Here is a 1,933-nt window from a genome sequence, read left to right on the forward strand (position 1 = left end):
ATTTTGGCTTTTTAAAGCCGTCGTCCTGGGAGGCCGTGTCCGATTCGGACTGTGAACTCCCGGGATGCATCTTACTTTTAGGACAGACCCGGTATTATTGGTTGTCCAAAAAACTACTTTGTCCACTAAAACTACCAAAATTCCTCGCAGTTTGCGAATATCTTAGGTATTTATATACGCTCGCACTGGTACGTCCGTATGCTACCGAGGTTAAAGCGCGAATCAACGTTTCATTAACGCCCTTTCTGACTAATTGGGAAAATGAGAGATGGCGGAGTTTCATTTGGCTGTACCCAATCACCATCAAAAGCAGCAAGTGATTAATTCACGCCATACAAGGTCTTATTATTTACAATGGATAATAATATTTTATCTGCATTGCCCCTGGGAACCGAAGACACGGCACAACTCCTCCGCCATCAGTTTTATAAAGTTTTTTATTCTGATTGGAAATGTGCTTCCGGATGTCTTCTTTTTGGTTATTCTAGATTTTCCTGATTATTGCGGTCGTAAGCGGAATTGTTGTTTAAAAATGAATTATTAATTGTTTTAACAAATAGCATTAAATTGGCCCGACATTTTCTACCATGTTGACTGCTTTTCTTGCGAAGACACAGCATTTGGTTTTTTTGTTGTTATTATTTTTATTATTATATTTTTTATTTTCGGTGATCTTTATGAAACGCAACGAGCTCTAAAAGAGTATCGCTTTCAGAAACGCCAAAATTAGGAGACCCTTTTTGTTTTGCAGCCATGAGTGAAACAAAATTTTAAATAGGTCTCGAATTTCGGTTAGAAACAACAACTGCAGAACAGAACGAAAAATACAGAGTTGCCGGTTATTGCCTGAAGCTTAGCTAAGAGCTAACTAACACGTGAAAAACGGATGGTGCAACTCATTGAAACTTAAGTCGAACTTAAATTTCAAGGTATACTTAGGTAAGGACGTGCTTAGAAGAAGTTTGGTGCAAGTGGTCATTAGTGTTGCACCACACACTTGTACTTGTGGCGATGGATTTAAAATTCGCATTATAAATTGGTTTTTTTAATATTTTTAATTTAACAGATTGCAAGATTCGCTCAGGATTTGTGACCCAAGTTTGATTATCATAGTTTATAAAATTGCGTATTTCAATTATAAAATCGTGATTTCATTTCTAAAGTGTTCAGTCCGTCAAGTTTGAATTTAGTGCATAAAATTTATGGCGCATGTTAGGAAAAGTGTTTAATTCAGTTATAAAATAACAATTGCACTTGACTTTTTGAAAAGTGCGCATTTTGTAAAATTGCATTAATTTGTTGTGCTATTTGAGATGTGCCACGTAATTGATCGGATAAGTTTAGTAAAGTGCATAATTCACTTGTAAAGTGGCAAGCTTCAAATGTTCACAATTTACTGTAAAAAGCCGTTGACGGAAAGACGATAAGAACGCGATAAACACACAGGTTTAGATCTATCTAAACGCTTGGATTTTGAGACTAATCTATCTTTTTAAGTCGTAAAACTATCTCCCAATTGTTTTTTTAGTGCCTTTATTGGAAGAGACTTCCTAGAAAATAATCCCTTATTCGTTTTTTGAAGATTTAAGTGGACGTTGGAGTAAATTGTATATCAGACAGTTTTGCAATAATTTTTTTTCTCTATGACTTTTTTACATACCTGGCATGGAAATCATTAACGTGCACCACCGAGAGCTCAAATAAATCGTCTGGAACAGGACCAGCGGCTGAAAAATGCAGAAAAACCACAAGAAAAAAACCGCGCAGCATCATGGCAACTGAAATCAGCCTTCGGACGCTGTTGATACTCCCGATTTAGTGGCCTGATTGCAAATAATTACTTATCATTTGCACGGTACTTTGGAATGATTATCAGTTTTGTTAAAACATATACAAGCCATAAAAAGGTGCCGTATTAATTGTTTCAGATTAT

General features: G+C 36.0%; 1 protein-coding gene across 1 annotated transcript in view; it reads right to left on the reverse strand.

The window, feature by feature from the left end:
• Positions 1–1,933, reverse strand: part of LOC109534999 (apyrase) — an 8,544-nt gene extending 6,611 nt beyond the window's left edge. The window contains exon 1 of the mRNA XM_019900810.2: positions 1,661–1,933. Within this exon, the coding sequence (XP_019756369.1) occupies positions 1,661–1,773 (113 nt within the window). The 5' untranslated portion in view covers positions 1,774–1,933. The remainder of the gene's footprint in view (positions 1–1,660) is intronic.

The sequence above is a fragment of the Dendroctonus ponderosae genome, unplaced genomic scaffold (genome assembly GCF_020466585.1).
Source record: "Dendroctonus ponderosae isolate FM_Combo_2020 unplaced genomic scaffold, Dpon_F_20191213v2 Dpon_F_20191213_1, whole genome shotgun sequence".
Classification (NCBI taxonomy): Eukaryota; Metazoa; Arthropoda; class Insecta; order Coleoptera; family Curculionidae; genus Dendroctonus; species Dendroctonus ponderosae.